The 18,804-nt window shown below is 35.2% G+C and overlaps 1 protein-coding gene across 1 annotated transcript in view; it reads right to left on the bottom strand.

The window, feature by feature from the left end:
* Positions 1-18,804, bottom strand: part of LOC115510631 (WD repeat containing planar cell polarity effector) — a gene marked incomplete at its 5' end in the record, with an annotated part of 394,777 nt that overhangs the window by 57,274 nt on the left and 318,699 nt on the right. The window contains one exon of the mRNA XM_032592776.1: positions 4,779-4,938. Coding sequence (XP_032448667.1) covers positions 4,779-4,938 — 160 coding nt within the window. The remainder of the gene's footprint in view (positions 1-4,778; positions 4,939-18,804) is intronic.

The raw sequence follows: 18,804 nt of genomic DNA on the forward strand, positions 1-18,804 counted from the left end.
TATGATGTTGAGTCATCCTATTCAAGAAGAGGGATATCTTCCCATTTGTTCAAGGCCATTTTTATGTCTTTCACAGTGTTGTAAGATTTCTATCATATGGAATTTGCATATTTTTTGTTCAGTTTATTCCTCAGTATTTAATCTTTGTTGATAAAATACATGGGGTTTTCCTCTACCATTACCATCTCTAACTCATTACTGTTTGTGTATATGAAGGCTAGTTGTTCTTGTACATTAGTTTTATATCTTTCTACCTTACTGTATTTTTAAAATATTTGATTTTATCATTGATTCCCTAGTAGTCTTCTGTTATATTGTCATATCACTGAAAATGGAGATAGTTTTATTTCCTTACCAATTTTTTTTGAAGTTTGTTTGTTTAGGGAGTGAGCAAGTGCAGAGAAGGGGCAGAGAGAGGAAGAGAGAGAGAATCCCAAGCAGGCTCCATACTGTCAGTGCAGAGCCTGATGGCAGGGCTTGAACCCACGAACCAGGAAATAATGACTGAGCTGAAGTAGGACACTCAACCGACTGAGCTAACAAGGCACCCCTCCTTACCACTTTTTATTCTCTACTTCAAGGATTGGCAAACTTCAAAGTATAAGATAGTAAATTACCTAGGCTTTGAGGACATACATTCTCAACTACCAACCCATAAACAATAAATAAATGGGTTTGGATGTGTTCTAATAAAACTTTATTTACAAAAACAGCAGATTTGGATTTGGCCACTGAGCCATAGTTTGCCAACCTTTGATCTAGTTGATTTATCTAATTGTAATGGCTAACTGTAATGCACCTCTAGTACAGTGTCGAACAGTAGCAGAGATAGTGGGTATTCTTGTCTTGTTTCTGATTTTAGTGGAAATGCCCTCAGTGATTTCCCATTAAATAAGATACTAGTATTAGGACTAAGTTATATATATCAAGAATATATCCCTCAATTCCCATTTTCTTGAGGATTTTTTCTGTCATTTTCAGTGCCTTTTATTAAATTTTAATTTGAATTTATTCCCATTGGAATGCCTTGTAATTGATTTTTCATTTCTAAGATATTTTGCTTCCTTTTGTTTCTTGAATGCACTGAGCTTCCTCTTCCCTGCCTCTCCTCTTAGTTTTCATCTAATTCAGAGTGGGTTTCCAGAGTGCTTGAAGTGTTGTACAGTTTTCTTGTACTTCATGCCTGTTTTAGGGGAGAGAATTTTTCTCAACTGATATATGTTGGTCTACATTTTTCTGCTTCTTTGCAGTATAACTCTATAGAACTCTTCATCTTTTTCGTGTTTATTTTTGTGGTATTGGAATGTATTTTGTGAGATTCTGGTTCATTGGAGCCCTTTGTATAGCTAAGTCTGACACTTGTTTTTGTGGGATAGATACATAGACCAATGGAACAGAATGGCAAATCCAGAAATAAATCTTCACACGTATGGTCAATTGATTTTGACAAAGGAGTAAAGGCAATTAGATTTTCATATACAAAATAATGAACTTTAACCCTTATATGAGACATAAAAATTAACTCAAAATGGACTTGAATGTAAAGCTAAAATTATAAAACTTCCAGGAGAAAACTTAAGAGAAAATTTTTGTGATTTTCGTTTAGAAAAAGATTTCTTATATATAAAAGTACAATCAATAAAAGAAAAACTAAATTGTGCTTTACCAAAATTTGAAACTTTTGCACTTCAAAAGACACTGTTAAGGAAAATGAGAGGGCAAGCCATAGACTGGGAGAAAATATTTGCAAATCATATTATGTGATAAAGGACTTCAAATTGAGGAATATATAAAGAGGTCTTATAATTCAATAATAAGAGAACTTATTTAAAAAATGGACAACGTTTTGCATAAATATTTCACCAAAGATAAGCTAATGGCTAATAATCACATAAAAATGCTCAACATCACTAGTCATTAGGGAAATGCAAATTAAAATCATAATAAGACACTATACCCGGTAGAATGGTTATAATAAAAAAGACTGACAATACCAACCACAGGTGAGGATATGGAGAAACTGAAACCCTTGTATGTTGCTGACGGGTATGTAAAATGTTAGTCACTTTGGAAAAACAATTTGGTAGTTTCTAAAAACTAACAAGATAAATATAAACTGAGAGCATGATCTATCAGTTCCACTCCTAGATATCTACCCAAGAGAAATGAAAACGTATGTTCCCTCGAAGACTTATGTGAATATTTATATCAACATTATTCATGTAGCCGAAAGCTACAAGTAATTAAAATATACAGCAGCTGGTGAGTAGATAAACAAAATATGGTATATCCATACAACGGAATACTATTCAGAAATTAAAAAGGAATAAACTAGACACTACAACATGTGTGAACCTCAGAAACCATAATGCTAAGTGAAGGAAGGCTGACACAAAAAAAGACAACATATTGTATGAATTAATTTATATGAAGTTTCCAGACTGTATGATATCATTTATATGAAACTCCTCTAGAGGCAGGAAGCATACACATGACTGGCTCAGGCTGGAGGTAGGAGTGGGAATGGACTGTAAATTATTGGCATAAGGGAACTTTGTGGCAGTAGAAATGTTCTAAAACTACACTGTAGTGGTAGTTGCACAACTTTATACATTCAGCAAACATTTGAATTGTATACTTACAAGGAGTGAATTTTGTGGTACATGTAAATTATACGCCAGTAACATTGTTTTTAAAAAAGTAAATAAAGGGGCACCTGGGTGGCTCAGTCAGTTGGGCGTCTGACTTCGGCTCAGGTCATGATCTCACGGTCCGTGAGTTCGAGCCCCGCGTCAGGCTCTGTGCTGACAGCTCAGAGCCTGGAGCCTGCTTCAGATTCTGTGTCTCCCTCTCTCTCTGCCCCTCCCCTGCTCATGCTCTGTCTCTCTCTGTCTCAAAAATAAATAAAAACATTAAAAAATTTAAAAAAAAAGTAAATAAAGAAGTAGGACTGCCAGGTAGTTGAAGATAATAATGGCTGCTTTCCTTTCCACCTCTCAGTACTTCCTCTATAAACAATATAGAACATAATAAGGAAGAAACAAACTGCATGAAAGCCACAGCTTCAGCATGACTTGACAGAGAACTTCCAAACAATTGTAAATAAAATGGAAAAAATGCCAAATGCTAGTGCATGATCTCCAATTCCTGGTGTTATTAGCATGAACTACACCATGCAACTTGAAGGGATAGTTTTTTTAAATGCACAGCTTCCGGGGTGGGGTGATGAATGGGTGAAAAAGGTAGAAAGGGAGAAGCACCTTATGGCAGTTGGGTGTGAAGGAAGAAAGAAGCAAAAGGGAAAAATTTAGGATCCTGCAATATAAAAGGGAGCCAAAAAAATTAAGAGGCCATACAACTCTATCAGGAATGTGTAAAGAGCTTAATTAGACGGTCTTATTCCAGGATCTTCTGGTTAAATTTTTGGCTAGTCTCCCATTCTGTCACTTGACCTAAGCAGGCTAGTAGAACTGTGGCTTTCCCTGTTCATTTCCTATCAAATTTGTTACTTTTGCTGACAGTTAGTTTGTTATTTTTATCGATAATAGTGCTGGACAAGGGTTTTTCCATTCAAAAGCTCCACATCATGTCAACTAGCTGGTTTTTCACAGCCGGTGCTACACTAGAACTAACTACAAGGCTGAACTAGCTTGGGAGTGGTGAAAGGATGGGAGCAGCCCCAGAACATCAGATTTCCCCTCCATTACTAGAAGTTCAGCATTATTTCATGAATAAATGCTTATCAAATTGTTGTTTGCCCTTTTTGATTTCAGAGCCCTGAAATCGTAGTTTTTGTCCAGTTTTAAAACTGTTTCCTGGGGATAGGATTTATTCACCTCTAAACTTTGCCATACCTGGAAATTCTCCTTTATTTACTATTAACCAAACTATGTAGTTTGAGGCATTTTTCTCAAGGATGTTTTAAGTATGCATGTATAATTGATAGGAAATATGGAATATATTGAAATATGATATATATGAAAAATATGGCCTCTTCACAGTAATTGCATATAGTTGGGATCCTTAAGAGCAGGTATGTAAGCTACCGAATAGGGGCCAAATCCTGCCCACTGCCTATTTTTGTAAGTAAAGTTTTACTGTAACACAGCCACTCTCATTTACTTACGTATTATCTATGGCTGCTTTCATACTAAGATGGCATAGTTGAGTGTTGTGATAAAATCTGTATGATCCACAAAGCCTAATATCTGGTGCTTTACACAAAAAGTTTGCTGACATTTGCTTCAAAGCATTATCATAATTAACATAGCTACCATTATAAATAATAATACTTTGTCTAGTATATTTACTTCACATTTATCCTTTATTTTCTCAATAACTCAATATAATCAACTACATACATATGAGTTATCAATTATCAGATTCCAAAAACTAATGGTAACCTTCATAAGTATGATCATATAAATTATAATACAAACTGAATATACTAAAAATTAATATTTTAATCTAATAATCTCACAATCCTAACATTTAACAACAGAGTAAGACTAGAATTTAGTATCTTATAGTAATTTCATGTTCATGTTGGTTTGCAATAACATTCATTCTAACAATACTGTTTACACTCAATTATATCATAAATGCTGTTGCATGAACAAACTACTATAAAGTCGTTGCCATGAGAAAATGCACATTTTTTTCTTTGATATTTTGAAATCTCTTTGCTTAACTATTAGTTTGCATTTAAAAAGGGAATATTTAAATTGTTTAATACTAAATACTTTGTGGAGCACTTTACTCAGTTCAACATATCTTACCTGTTAGAAGAGACATTCCGTGTTCTTTGTTGAATATGTTTATGGACTGAACAAAAGGGAGGGAGGTCATCTGGAAATGTGTCTTCTCCTTGAGGAGCTAAAGATAGGCCAACAAAAGCTTCATTTAGCATATCTCCTCTGTCCAAAGGCCCCAGGAGTTCTGTTAAAAAATGATCAAGATATAAGTTAAAATCAAATAAAATTTCTGATAACTCCTTCATAAGTATGCTTACAGGAAAATCTTTCACATAGCCCAACGAAACTTAAAAATTTGTCAATTAACTATATAATGCACAGTGGAAATCTTGTAGTCATAGTCCCCCTATGACTTCTGTCATTCTTACACTTAGCTCAACCCAGGGGAATTTGGTAACTGAGTAATTATGTTTCTGAGTTTAGATTTTAAAAATTCACTTGTAACTTCACTCATAGTGTTTTTAGCCAGCATTTTATTAATCAAATATTTTTGTTGTGAACAAATTACTGGAATATTTTATTATATTGGAAAGTTGTGAGAGGTGAATTATTTTACACTCCATATGTTGAACATAATTTGAAAGCAATAAAGGAAAGTATCTTTCTTTTCTAATATTTACTCTTAATTACAATTTTGAAGTGTACAGAGAGTTTGTTATTCCCACATCATACAGATGAAGAAAGCAAACTTTAATATTGGCAACTTTGACAGGGCATTGTTTAGAAAAATTGTGAAACATGACGAAGTTGTGAAAAATATATCTGAAAAACATAAATCTGATTAAAAGCCAAAAACCCTTAGGACTGCACCCTGTGCATGTGTGTATTTTGTTTCTTTCTTTTCTTTGTTTGTTTGTTTGTTTCTTTCTTTCTTTCTTTTTCTCTTTTTTCTCTTTCCTTCCTTCCTTCCTTTTTTTTTTTTTTTTTTTTTTTTTTGAGAGAGAGACAGAGCATGAACCAGGGAGGGGCAGAGAGAGAAGGAGACAGAGAATCCTAAGCTGACTCCACACTGTCAGTGCACAGAGCCCGACGTGGGGCTCAGACTCATGAAACCATGACCTGAGCTGAAATCAAGGGTTGGATGCTTAACCAACTAAGCCACCCAGGTGTTCCAACCATGGTAACCATTTTTTAAGTGTGCAGTTCAATAGTATTAAGTATATTCACCTCATTGTGCAACAGATCTCCAAAATATTTTCTGCTTTCAAAACTGACACTGTACACCCATTAAAAAACTCCCTATTTATTTCCTATTTCCCTTCTTCTAGGCCCTGGTAACCACCATTTTACTTTTTGTTTCTATAAATCTGACTACTTTAGTACTTCATTTAAGTGGTATCATACAGTATTTGTATTTATGTGACTGGCATATTCTCCTTAGCATAATGTCCTCATGGCTCATCCATGTGGTAGGATTTCCTTCCTTTCTTAACAATTAAAAAAAATTTTTTTGAAGGGGGAAGGGTGGGGAGAGAGACAGAATCTTAAGCAGGCTCCATTTCCAGCCTAGACCCCCATGTGCCAGGCTCAATTTCACGACCATGAGATGATTACCTGAACAGAAATCAATAGTTGGACACTTAACTCACTGAGCCATTCAGGCATCCCCAGGATTTCCTTCCTTTTTAAGGCTGAATAATATCCCACTGTGCATGTGTGTGTGTACACAGAACCACATTTGGTTTATACATTTGATCGTCCATGGAGATTTGGGTTGCTTCCAGCTTTTGGCTACTGTGAATAATTCTTCTATGAACACGGGCGTGCAGATATCTTTTTGATACTCTGATTACAATTCCTTTGGATATGTACCTATAAGTGGAGTTGCTGGATCATAGGTAAGGTATATTTTTAAAAAATTTTTAGTGAACTGCCATGTTTTTTTGTTGTGGTGGCAACATTTTACAATCCCACCAAGAGCACTCCACAATTTTTCCAGTTTTGCCAACACTTGTTATTTTCCTTTCTTTTTTTTATTATAGCCATCCTAATGGGTGTGAGGTGCTCACATATAACTCACATATAACTATATCTCATTATAGTTTTGCTTTTGCGTCCATAATTATCAGTGATGTCGAACATATTTTCATGTGCCTATTGGCCATTTGATTTTCTTTGTTGGAGAAATATCTATTCAAGTCCCTTTGTCCATTTTTGAATCAGATTGTTTGATTTTGTTGTTGAGTTTTAGGAGTACTTTATCTTTCTGGGTATTAAACCCTTACTACATATATACTACTAAATAGAATATATGATTTTCAAATATTCTCTCCTATTCTATGGGTTGCCCTTTTCATTCTGTTGATAGTGTCCTTTGATGAATAAAAGTTTTAAATTTTGATGCAGTCCAGTTTATTTTTGTTGCCTACTTTGGTATCCTATCCAGGAAACCACTGCCAAATCCAATGTCATGATGCTTTCTCTTTGTTTTATCTCTGTAAGTTGGGTAGTTTAGGTCTTACAATTAGGCCTTTGGTCCATTTTGAGTTAATTTTCATAGATGGTGAAAGTTAAGGGTCCAAATTCATTTTTTTACAATGTTTATTCATTTATTTTGAGAGAGAGAGAGAAAGCATGAGCAGGAAAGGGACAGAGAGAGAGGGAGAGGGAGAATCCCAAACAGGCTCCATGCTGTCAGCACAGAGCCCCACATGGGGCTCAGTCCATTAACTGTGAGATTGTGACTTGAGCCAAAATCAGGAGTTGGACACTTAACTTACTGAACCACCCAGGTGCTCCCCAACTTCATTTCTTTTTAATATGGATATCTAGTTTTCCAAGCACCATTTGTTGAAAAGACTGTCCTTTCCTGCACTGGACTGGGTACCCTTGTTGAAAATCACTTGACCATATATGTAAGGGTTTATTTCTGGGATCTCTGTTTTATTCCATCAGTCTATATGTCTACTGTTATGCCAGTACTATTTATTGTTTTGGTTACGGTAGCTTTGTGGTAAGTTTTGACATGAGGAACTGTGAGTCCTTCAGCTTTATTCTTTCTCAAGATTATTTCGGTTCTTTAGGGTCCATTGAGATTCCATATGAATTTTAGGATAGGTTTTTCTGTTTCTGCAAAAGATGTCATTGGGATTTTGAGAAGGATTGTACTGAATCTTTAGATTCCTTTGGGATCTAAGGACATTTTAACAATAAATCTTAACAACTCATGAACAAGGAATGCTTTTTCACTTTTTACTGTCTTCTTCATTTTCTTTCAGTAGTGTTTTCTTCTTTTCAGTGTATAGGTGTTTCACCTCCTTAGGTTTATTCCTAAGAATTTAATTTTTCTTGATTGGATTTGTTTTTAAAATTTTTCTTTATAAATTGTTCATTTTTTAAAAATTAAAAGTTTTTATTTAAATCCCAGTTAGTTAATATACAGTATAATATAGTCTCAGGTGTACAATACAGTGATTCAACACTTTCATACAACACCTGGGGCTTATCACATCAAGTGCACTCCTTAATCCCCATCACCTATGTTACCCATCCCTCCCCACCAATTCCCTCTGGTAGCCTACAGTTCTGTATAGTTAAGGGTCTTTTTCTGATTTGGATGCTTCTATTTATTTTATTTTTTAAAGGTTTCTTTATTTTGGGGAGAGAGAGAGTGAGCTTGTGTGCAAGTACGTGTGAGCAGGGGAGGAGCAGAGAGAGAGAGGGAGACAGAGGATCCAAAGCCAGATCTGCACTGACAGCAGAGAGCCTGGTGTGGGGCTCGAACTCACAAACTGTGAGATCATGACATGAGTTGAAGTCAAACACTTAACTAATTGAGCCACACCTATTTATTTTATTTCCTAATTGCTCTGGCTGAGATTTCCAGCACCATATTGAAAAGAAATAGAGAAAGAGAGCATCCTTGTCTTGTTCATGATTGTAGAGGAAAAGCTTTCAACTTTTCACTTTTAACTATGATATTAGTGGTGGGCTTTTAATAATTTTAATATGAGTCTTTTTAATGTCAAGATACTTTCCTTTTCTATTTAGTTTACTGAGTTTTTATTATGAGAGGGTATTTCTGTCCTTCATTCTGTTATTGTGGAATATTACATTAATTTACTTTTGTAGGTTGAACTGTCCTTGCATTCCAGAAATAAATTAGTTGGAGTATAATGTTTTAAATATGCTGCTGAATTTGGTTTAGTAGTATTTTGTTAAGAATTTGCATCAGCATTCATCAGAAATATTGGTATATTCTGTTATTTAATGTTTTTGCCTGGCTTTGGTATTAGGGTGCTAGAAAGTCGGGGAGGGACATTAAAGTATCCCCCAAATTGAGAAAGCACTTTGAGACAGGAATATGAAGGTGGTGATTCCATACAGTATACACAGTTTTTTTCATGGTAACTTATTAATGGGGCAATCAGGTGGGGGAGATCCATGGCAACTACATAGTTATTCTCCAGAAAATCCAGACCTTTGTCCACAGATTTTATTAGAGCTAGGGGACACAAAGAAGGATAGTGTAATGAGATCAGAGGGTTAACATGTACCTCAAAGGGTTTGCATGTACCTAATTGACAGCTAACCTTTTATTAGATCTTGTGGCACCACCTGTGCATCATGAGGGGGAAAGGCTGTGTTATGGCTAACAGATTCACAGGAGGCTAAAACATGCCTTCCACCTCATCCTAGCCTTAGCAGCCTAAGGCATGTATATTAATCTCCAAGGGGCCTGGAACACAAAACCCCAAAAGAGAGGTCATCAAATGAACATGAACAAGATGGTAGGGTCAAAGATGGAATTAGTATTGTCAGCACTCCTACATAGAATAATGATGGCTTCATAAAATGAGTATGGGCTGTTGTTTCCTCTTCAGTTTTTTTGTAAAAGTTTGAAGAGGACTGGTGGTCTTCTTTGAATGTGTAGTGGACTTTCCAGTGAAGCCGTCACTGGACTTTTCTTTTTGATTTATCCATTTCTAGGATTTATCCATTTCTTCTAGGTTTTACTATTTGTTGGCATGTAGTTGTTCATAGTAGTTTTAGAATCCTTTTTATTTCTGTGGTATTGGTTGTAATAGCCCTCCTTCTGATATTTATTTTTGAGTTTTCTCTTTTTGTTCTTAATCTAGCCAATGATTCCTCAATTTTTGTTGAAGTTTTTTAAAAAAGCTTTTAGTTTCCTTGATCTTTTCTATTTTTCGGGCCTCCATTTATTTCAACTTTGATGTTTGTTATTTCCTTCCTTTGGCTAACTTGGGGCTTAGTTTGGCTTTCTCTAGTTCCTGAGGTATAAATTTAAGTTGTTGATCTGACATCTTTCTTCTTTCTTAATGTAAATATTTACTGATACAACTTTTCTCTTAGCACTGCTTTTGCTGCATCCCCAAAATTTGGGTATATTGTGTTTTCATTTTCATTTGTCTCAAGATATTTTCTAATTTCCCTTGTGACATCTTTGAGCCATCGTTTATTTACAAGGGTGTTAATATCCATGTTGTGATGGTGAATCTTATGTGTCAACTTGACTGGGTTAAGTGATGCCCAGATAGCCAGTAAAACATTATTTTTGGGTATGTCTGTGAATGAGTTCAGGAAGCAATTAGCATGTGAATCAGTAGACTAAATAAAGAAGTCTACTAGGTAGGTATCATCAAATCTGTTGAAGGCCCAAATAGAACAAAAAGGCAGAGAAAGGGTGAATTGTGTTTCTGTCTTCTTGAACTGGGACATCTATCTTCTCCTTCCTTCTGATGTTGGAATTCCTCATCATTGGGCTTTTTCAACTCTGGGACTTGTACCAGTGTTGCTGCCCATCCCCCATCCCTGTTCTCAAGCCTTTGGCCTCAGACTGGGAGTTAAACCATTGGTGCTTCTGATTCTCAGGCCTTTACACTTGGACTGAAATACACCACCAGGTTTCTTAGTTCTAAAGCTTGCAGACGGTGTACCATGGAACTTCTCAATTTTTATAATCATGTGAGCCAATTCCTACAATAAATCCCCTCATGTATCTTGCTATATATTCTATTTGTTCCCTGGAGAACCCTAATACACATATATTTACAGAATTTTAAGTTCTCCTTCTGTTGATTTCTAGTTTTATTCCATTGTGTTTGCAAGAGATATTTTCTAAGATTTCAGTCTTTACATTGTTAAGACTTGGATTTTTGTTTTTTTGTTCTTTGGTTTTTTGTTTTTTTTGTTTTTTTTTTTTTTGTTGCCTGACTTAAGGTCTGTCTGGCAGAATGCTCCATGTGCACTTGAGAATAATGTATTTTACACTGTTGTGTGAGTGTTGTATAGATGTCTGTTAGGTCCAGTTAGTGTATAGTGTGGTTCAAACCCTCTATGTCCTTTTAATCTTCTGTTTGGTTGTTCTTCTATTACTGATAGAAGGGTGCTGAAGTCTCCTACTATTGTTTTGTTACTCTCTCTTTCTCCTTTCAATTTTGTCAGTGTTTGCTTCATATATTTAAGAGCTGCTGTGTTTGCTAAATAAATACTTATAATTGTTAGATCCTCCTTGTGAGTTGTGCTCCTTCTCATTATATGATATACTTTCTTGTCTCTTGTGATAGTTTTTGACTTGAAGTCTTTATGGCTGCTATTAGTACAGATAGCTTTGCTCTTGTTATTATTTTCACAGAATATATTTTTCCATGCTTTCATTTTCAGCCTATAAATATAAAGTGAGTCTCTTGTATGAAATATATTGTTGGATCTTGTTTGTTTAATCCACTCAATCTGTGTTTTTTGATTGAGGAGTGTAATCCATTTACATTTAAACTAATTGACCCAGAAGGACTTACCATTGTCATTTTGTTACTTGTTTTTTGATGTCTTACAGCATTTTTGTCCTTTATTTCTCTTACTGTATTTGACTTTTTCTTTGTATTGATATGTTGTAATTCCTTCTCATTTGCTTTTGTGTGTATTCTATGGTTTTTCTTTTGGATATAATTTTAATTATATAAAGTATCTTAAAATTTAAAAAATCTATTTTAAACTGATAACTTTAATCACATACAAAACCTTACCCCCTTATGGTTCTGTTCCCCCATTTGTTATTGTTACAAATTATATCTTTATATATTGTATACCTATTAACATAGATTTATAGTTTTTTTTAGGGTTTTTGTCTTTTATACTCTGTACAAGAATTAAAAGTGGATTTATGTAACAAACTTACAGTAATACAGGATTCTCTATTTGTATTTTTACCTTTACTGGGTAACTTTATACTTGAATAGGACTTCATGTTGCTGTCTAGCACTTTTTGGTTTAATTTGCAGGAGTCCCAGTATTTTTTTTTTTTTTTTTTGTATAGCAGGTCTAGTAGTACTAAATTCCTTCAGCTTTTATTTATCTGGGAAGATCTTAATTTCTCCTTCAGTTTTTCAGCACAGTTTTATAGGACACAATAATCTTGTTTGACAGTTTTTTTCTGTCATTAGCACTCTAGTATATCATCCCGTTTCTTCTGATCAGCAAGGTTTCTGCTGAGAAATTTGATAATATGTACTTGACAAGTCATTTTTCTCTTGCTGTTTTCAAGATTCTCTTTGACTTTGAACAGTTTTGTTATAATTTAGGTCTACTTGTGTTTATGCTAGTTGGAGTTCATTGATCTACAGTTTGTGTCTTCATTTCATTCCTTAGATTGGGAAGTTTTCAGTCACTTCCCAATGTTTTCTCATGTAAGTTCTCTGCCCTTTATCTTTTCCTTCTACGACTGCTATAACACATTTTTAGGACTCTGATGGTGACCCATAGGTCTCTTAGGCTCTCTTCACTTTTTCTTCATTCTGTTTTCTTTTTGTTCCTCTGACTCAATGATTTCAAATGATCTGTGTTTAAGTTTGCCAGTTCTTTCTTCTGCCTAATCAAGTCTGTTTTTGAACTGTTTTGGTGAATTTTTCAGTTCTGTTATTGTATTTTTCAGTTTCAGAATTTTTTTTTAAAGTTTCTATCTCTTTGCAGATATTCTCATTTTGTTTATGCATTGTTTTCCTGATTTGTGTAGTTGTCTATGTTTTCTTTAAGGTCATTGATCATCCTTATAACCATTACTTTAAGTTCTTAGGAACTTTATAGATCTACATTTCTTTATGTTCAATTTCTAGGGCTTAATTTTAATGTCTTGATCAGGCCATGTTTCCCTGTTTCTTTGTATGTTTTATGGTGTTTTGTTGAGATTTTTGTCATTGAAAAAACAGCAATCCCTCCCAGTGTTTATGGACTGATTTTGTTCAGGGGAAGACCTTCACCAAACAGACTGGCTAGAGATTCTGAGGCCTCTCAGACCTTTCCTGATGTGTGTTCTTTGGGGTTGTGTGTGTGCTTTTAGTATATACGTGTGTGTGTGTGTGTGTGTGTGTGTGTGTGTGTCTCTTGATTTCCCATTTGTTCTCAGATTTCATTTTCTATTGAATTCTTCCGCCCTTATTCTCTTGCTCTGCCTAGTGCCTGCCTGCATGACTTGAGAGCCTCTGATATTCAGTGCACCAAGGCACTCACTTCTGTTTTCACTGGCCTCCAATCTGATATCTAAACTATGCTGCTGTCATTCTTACTAACATCTCAAGCCAGGCAACACAGAAGTCAGTTCCTTGTACGCTTCCCAGAGAAGCCAGAATACTGTACTTAAGTTCCACTCTATTTCTTCTGTCTCAAGGAAGGGGTTGGTTACTTGGTGATATTCTTCCTATTGTACCACCCTACTGAGGTGAGGAATGGTGTGTATGGTGAGCAAAATGCAATGAATTCTTTTACTCCTTCTGAACCACCCCTTTTCTTGTTTATGCATTGGTGTGGGTGCTATGGCCCCTCACTATTTTCTAGAGTTCTCACAAAGGTATTTTATTCCTCATAGCTGTTAGGTTGGTGTCTTCATGGGAGAACAAGGGTCTGAAGCTTCCTAGTCCACCATTTTGCTGAAGTTGCTCCTTCCACAGTGAAGTCACTAGTTTCCATAGTGCCTAAAACTATAACAGGTAATAACTAAATAGCTTTCATGTAGGCAAAGAAGACTATTTTCACATTGAGTCCTATTCCCAATTACCCTGTTACCAATTTTCTTTTCTTGTCCATTACAAAATACATATGGCTTGGATTATCTCCTTCCAATAATTTGAAGTAATAAATTCTGCTTGGAGATCTGTTAGTATTATCTTAAGGATGAAAATGTTTGTAGAAAGTACTTGTATCATAAGCAAACTTATTTTGTAGAATACCATTACATGTGCCATAACATTTTTACTCTTTGCTTACTAATAAGGCTGAAATGAGACTGTATGGATCTCTGACAATAAATGGAGTTCTGAGGTGGTTCTGTTTTCAAATGTGAAAATAGGCTTTGGTTATTTGTATAAGCAAACTTTTATTGAGAGTCGGCTCCATGTAGGTTGCTCTACTGAGTAGGGGATATAAACATGAAGAAGACATAAAGGCTGTCCTTGATGAGATTACAGTTTGATAACAGGGTAGGTATGCTTCAATTGTGCTTTCTTGAATATAAAATGAAAGTAAAATCAACAGTAGCAGCAAATGATTATTGTTGCAGTTGGGGGAAATGTCAGCAGGAGAGAACCGTTAAAAAAAAAAAAAAGGATCGCTTTATGGGGCACCTGGGTGGCTCAGTCGGTTAAGCACCCAACTTCAACTCTGGTCATGATCTCGCAGTTCGTGGGTTAGAGCCCTGCATCAGGCTGTGTGCTGAGAGCTCAGAGCCTGGAGCCTGCTTCGAGTTCTCTGTCTCCCTCTCTCTGCCCCTCCCCCATTCATGCTCACTCGCACGCGCTCTCTCCCAAAAATAAATAAACATTTAAAAAATTAAAAAAAAAAGAAAGGATTGTTTTAACAGTATTTATTCTTAACTACTATAAGGCAGATGGTCTTAGATTATAGCTATATTAGTGTGGTTTTACTTAAAAATATAATAATGAGCTTACTAAATTTCAGGGAATGTTATAGGCATGACTAGTATCTTGGCTCCACCTAGTAAATAAAGGATAAAGTCTTAAACTAACAAACTACCAAGCGGCAGAATTTTGTTTGGGATGGAGCCAGAGGACAGAGTATGGAGAGGTTATATCCTTAGTGATCTATTACTTTATAGTCATACGTTTGTGTTCAGTAGGCAGAGTGAGTATGGGTTTGGGCTAAGAGTCAGTGAATTGGGTAATCTTAACTGTCTGCCAAAAGCAGGAATTACCTAGAATTTTGTTTTGTTTTCCTATAACAAAGATTTTAAACTGGTAGTCCATATGCTAAATTCAGTTTATAGATGGAGACATGTATATAATTATCTTCTAAAAATAAAGCGTATTTAAAAGAAAAAACACCAAAAACCTAGCACTTCTTAAAGAATTGTGTCTGGGGGCTTTCTAAATTGTTTAAAAGATCAGTATGAAGAATTCTTGTAAACGGTTCTTACTTGCTCTATGTCCTTTTAACTTAAAAGGCTTTGTATTATAATTGCTCTGTAAATATCAGAATTTTCTGTATATTGTGCAGTGCACACAAAGAAGCTGTCAAACGGCTTACCTTGTACTTATCAACTTGTTTATTTTCATGCCTCCAAAAAGCTGTATTTTTTTACTAGAGCAGCTGCTACTTTGTAAATATTTTAATGGCTTCTGTTAAGTAGAGCTGTCAGTTTAACAAACAATATCATATAAGATTTTCACTCTTCCATGTATTGCACATCTTGAAATGTGTTTTACCCTGAAAACCTTTGGGAGATTTTAGACTGGAACGGACATCTCCTTTGAAGGCACATAGCCAACAAAAGAAGAGAGATTTAAAGAACCGTGTATAAGATAACCAAGGAAATAGTGTCATTTATTTCAGAAGACCAGTGTATGACAGCAATAAGTTCTCTTAGCTCCTATCTCCTTTTTTGAACTCAACTACAGATTTAAACACTGTTCAAATTAATGAACTACTGACTCAGGCAATATGATAATTACTGACCTTTATCTAAGTTTTATTCTAGGTTGTGCCATCTGGTCTTGGGTAGGTCATCTAACTTCTCAGATTGTTGGTGAGGATTTTAGAAATGGTATCTTGTATATTGTTGATTGTATATTGTTGGTAAATCAATACTTGAAGGGAAATTTGGCGGTGTCCATAAAAATATTTCCTTTTGGACTCAATATACTATACTTTGAAATTATCCTCTATAAACACTAGCATAATGTGTACAAAGATATTTACAAGAGTACTTTTATTTATGCCAGCTTGTTATTTAAACATAAACACACGCCACAGTCATCTTGTTATGGAATTTCAACATGTCTGAAACCAGAGAGAACAGAATAATGATCCTTTAGCTAATTCTCCATCATCCAGCTTCAGTAATTACCAGTTATGGTCAATCTTGTTTCTTCTCAATCCTCTACCATTCAATACTCTACCCCTGGAATAATAATTGAAGCAAATCCTACACAGATCATTTTATTTGAAATATTTTATATTGTATCTCTTTAAAAATAAGTGTTTCCCCTTTTTATTAATTTTTATTGAAGTATAATTAATACATATTAGTTTCAGGTGTACAGTATAATCATGAAATAATATTATGCATTACTCAGTGCTTATCAAGGTAAATGTACTCTTTTTAAAATTTGAAAATTTTTAATGTTTATTTTTGAGAGAGAAAGACAGAGACAGAGTGCGAGTGGGGAAGGGAGAGAGAGAGAGGGATACACAGAATCTGAAGTAGGCTCCAGGCTCTGAGCTGTCAGCACAAAGCCCAATGCAAGGCTCCAACTCATGAACTATGAGATCATGACCTGAGCTGGAGTCGGATGCTTAACTGACTGAGCTACCCACGTGCCCCAAGGTAGATGTACTCTTAATCCACTTTATTTTACCCATTCTACCCATCGACTTCTCTGGAAACCACCAGTTCGTACTCTGTGTTTAAGAGTCTGTTTTCTTGTCTCTTTTTCTTCTTTGTTCGTTTTTTTTTTTTTTTTAATTTTTTTTTCAACGTTTATTTATTTTTGGGACAGAGAGAGACAGAGCATGAACGGGGGAGGGGCAGAGAGAGAGGGAGACACAGAATCGGAAACAGGCTCCAGGCTCCGAGCCATCAGCCCAGACAGAGCCTGATGCGGGGCTCGAACTCACGGACCGCGAGATCGTGACCTGGCTGAAGTCGGACGCTTAACCGACTGCGCCACCCAGGCGCCCCCTTTGTTCGTTTCTTAAATTCCACATGAGTGAAATCACATGGTATTTGCCTTTCTCAGACTGACTTGTTTCACTTAGCATAATGCTCTCTGGCTCCATCTGTGCCCATCCAGGCAGAAGTTCATTCTTTCTTATGACTAATATTCGTGTGTGTGTGTGTGTGTGTGTACACACACACATCTTCTTTATCCATTCATCATAGACACCTGGATTGTTTCTGTAGCTTGGATGTTATAAATAATGCTGTAATAAATACAGGAGTACACATATCTTTCTGAATTAGTGTTTTCACTTTAAGTAGAAGTACTGGATTGTATGCTATTTCTACTTTTAATTTTTTGAGGAATCTCCATACTGTTTTCCACAGTGGCTATACCAATTTGCATTCCCATCAGCAATGCACAAGTGTTCCTTTTTCTCTATATCCTTGCCAATATGTTACTTGTCTTTTTGATTTTAGACATTCTGACAGGTATAAGGTGATACATATGTCTTTGTGGTTTTCATTTGATGATTAGTGATGTTGAGTATCTCCGTGTATCCATTGGCCATCTGTATGACTTCTTTGGAAAAATATCAATTCAGGTCCTCTGCCTATATTTTAATTGTATTATTTTGTGGGGGGTGTAAAGTTATATAACTTCTTTGTATATATTTGATATTAACCCCTTATTGGATATGTCACTTGTAAATACCTTCTCCCATTCAGTAGGTTATTTTGTTGATGGTTTCTTGCATTGTGCAGAAGCTTTTCATTTTGGTATAGTCCCAATAGTTTAATTTTGCTTTGGTTTCCCTTCCCATGTCAAAGTTATTACTGCCTATATAGTCTTCTCAGAGTTTTGTAGTTTCAGGTGTCACATTTAGAACTTTCATCTATTTTGAGTTTTTGTTGTTGTTGTTGTTTTTGTTTTTAACGTATGGCTTAAGTAAGTGGCCCAGTTTCATTCTTTTGTATGTAGCTATCCAGTTTTCCCAGCACCATTTGCTGTCTTTTCCCCATTGTATATTCTTGTCTTCTTTGTTGTAGATTAATTGACCATAAAAGTGTGGGTTTATTTCTGGACTCTATTCTGGTCCATGGATCTGTGTGCCTGTTTTTTGTGCCAGTACCATACTGTTTTGATTCTTACAGCTTTGTAGTATCCCTTGAAATCTGGGATTGTGATACTTACAGCTTTATTCTTTTTTTCTCAAGATTGCTGTGGCTATTTGAGGCCTTTTGTGGTTCCATACAAATTTGAGAATTATTTGTTATAGTTCTGTGAAAATGTTGATATTTGATAGGGACTACATTGAATCTGTAGATTGCTTTGGGTAGTATGGACATTTTAACAATATTGTTTTTTCCAATCTATAAGCATGGAGCATCTTCCCATTTATTTGTGTCATTTTGTTTGATGTTTGGTTTGGTTTTTATTATTTTTTTTTCAAATAGAAACTACATCATTAGTTAATACTGAGATTATTAATTCAATTTCAGGTCTACAGAGATGTTTTTTTCATCAGCATTACTAATATCACCATTCTCCTATGTCGAAAACCCTAGTTCTTAATCATCATCGTAAATGTTCATTTGCTGTATCCCACACCACATGTCTGACTCTTGGATTCTTAATAATAGTGCCACTGATTATGATTGTAAAACAGCTGAAGATTGTTTTGAAAGACCATTTTTATATCTATTCATATGTGTAGTTACAAACACTGAATTTTAAAAGTCACTTAGAATAATTCTTGCATTATTATGGCAGTAATTGGATACCTAGTTAGTTTTGTTTTATTTTTACGATTATTTTTTAAAAAGCTCCATATAATTATGTAAAATTAATGGTTCCAGAGTCAACTCTGCAAAGAAAAGCATATTCGAGGAACTATAAATTCTACACCTGTACCCTTTTTT

Source organism: Lynx canadensis, chromosome A3 (genome assembly GCF_007474595.2).
Source record: "Lynx canadensis isolate LIC74 chromosome A3, mLynCan4.pri.v2, whole genome shotgun sequence".
NCBI classification, from domain to species: Eukaryota; Metazoa; Chordata; class Mammalia; order Carnivora; family Felidae; genus Lynx; species Lynx canadensis.